At 37.9% G+C, this 1,785-nt stretch overlaps 1 protein-coding gene across 1 annotated transcript in view; it reads left to right on the top strand.

Moving 5' to 3' along the window:
• The window catches only part of LOC104995504 (antigen WC1.1-like), a 49,874-nt gene that overhangs the window by 40,839 nt on the left and 7,250 nt on the right, over positions 1–1,785 (top strand). The window contains 1 exon segment of the mRNA XM_010849380.1: positions 1,656–1,748. Within this exon segment, the coding sequence (XP_010847682.1) occupies positions 1,656–1,748 (93 nt within the window).

Genomic DNA, 1,785 nt, shown 5'->3' on the forward strand with positions numbered 1-1,785 from the left:
AAATATACATATTATACATAACTATATATGTGTACAAAAGCTCTTCTACTACACTTGATAAAGGCTTGAGAAAGAACATCAAAAAAAAAAAAAGAAGAGATGGAGAAATTGGAGAACATAAACTAAATGAAATGGGAGCACTGAATATGAAATAGAAAAAGTGAAACATGGTCTTTTACTTTTATCTAGTCTGTTTCACTTTTTCTATTTCATATTCACTCTTTCTACTCTGCCATCTTGAATTGGAAGTCCTATTTTGCTTTAATCTTTATCTCTCTGTTTGTCTCCCTCTCTTTTTCTGTCTGTCCCCCTCCTGTTCCATTTGTCCCTAAATATGTAAACTCTTTCTGAATTAGGTTGCAGAAGTGATGTCCCTTTATCTCTAAAATACTTCAGGGAATTTCCACAGTTATTAACCACAGTTCAGTCAAGTCTCAGCAAACTTCAGCCCCAGATGACATCTAAGTGCAACCACATGAAAAAGCCCAAGACAGAACTGCCAAGTTGAGTCTTTCTCAGATTACACCCAGGGAATCATAAGCAAACTGAAGTATATATGTTTTGCTTTAGTTGCTAAGTTTTGGGGGGAATTTGTTTTACAGCATGATAACTGGGACACTTACCATGTGACCAGCATTTCTAAATAGAGGAATATTTGTCCTCTGATCTTCCATTGTACTCTTTCTACCTTATGCTGATCTAACACTGAGATACACTCATTCTCTAGTTCTTAATTCCAGCTATTAAGTTTTTTTTCTCTAGAGTTTTTGTAATCATTTCCTTTCCAAGATACATATCTTGTGAGTTAATTTTATGAGCATTTTAATCATGGCTGTTTAAATTCTCTGTCAATGGAATCTAGAAAAAGGGTACAGGTGAACCTATTTTCAGGGCAGAAATAGAGATGAAGACCTAGAGAACAGATGGGAACACACTGCGGTGGTTAGGATAGGGCAGGATGAATTGAGAGAGTAGCACTGACATGTACACACTGTCACATGTGAAACAAATGGTAACAGGAAGCTGCTATATAGCACAGGGAGCTCAGCTAGATGCTCTGTGATGACCTAAAAGGGTGGGATGGTGGATGGGGTGGGAGGGAGGCTTGAGAGGGAGGGTATATATGTATACTTTTGGCTGATTCACATTGTTGTACAGCAGAAACTAACACAACATTGTAAAGCAATTATCTTCCAGTAATAAAAATAATAAATTAACAAAATCAAATAAATTCTCTGTCTGGTAACTCTAATAGCTGGATACCCTGGGATATTCTTTCCGATGTTTCCTTTTGCCTCTTGAGTTTCCAAGAAATGTCTTTTGTATAAGTGTTTGTTTAAATGATAGACACTGAAGATGAAAAATTGTAAAAATTCTTCAGAAAGGATTTTGTTTTGCTTCTTCTACTTAGGGATAGATTTAGGAGTAACATACCTTATTCAACTCATTCTTAGTGCAACACTTGGCTTAAACCCAAATTATGGCACTGTCAGAAGCAGAATTCTCCATAGAGAAAGTGGATACTAAAGTTATGATAACTTTACTAATATGCCACAGCTTTCATTTCAGGCTCCACTGCTAGGTCATTTTTTAACCTTAATTTAGTTTTCTTTATGTTAACCCTCCCAGCCCTCTGATCATTGGTGTTTCTGCAGGAAACCAGACCCAGGTGCTTCCCCAGTGCAATGACTCTGTGTCCGAACCAGCAGGCTCTGAAGCCTCAGAGGAGAGCGCCCCCTACTGCTCAGGTGAGGGTCCCACAGGACAGAAGACCCTTCTTACCCA

This window comes from Bison bison, unplaced genomic scaffold, assembly GCF_000754665.1.
Source record: "Bison bison bison isolate TAMUID 2011002044 unplaced genomic scaffold, Bison_UMD1.0 scf7180017864281, whole genome shotgun sequence".
NCBI classification, from domain to species: domain Eukaryota; kingdom Metazoa; phylum Chordata; class Mammalia; order Artiodactyla; family Bovidae; genus Bison; species Bison bison.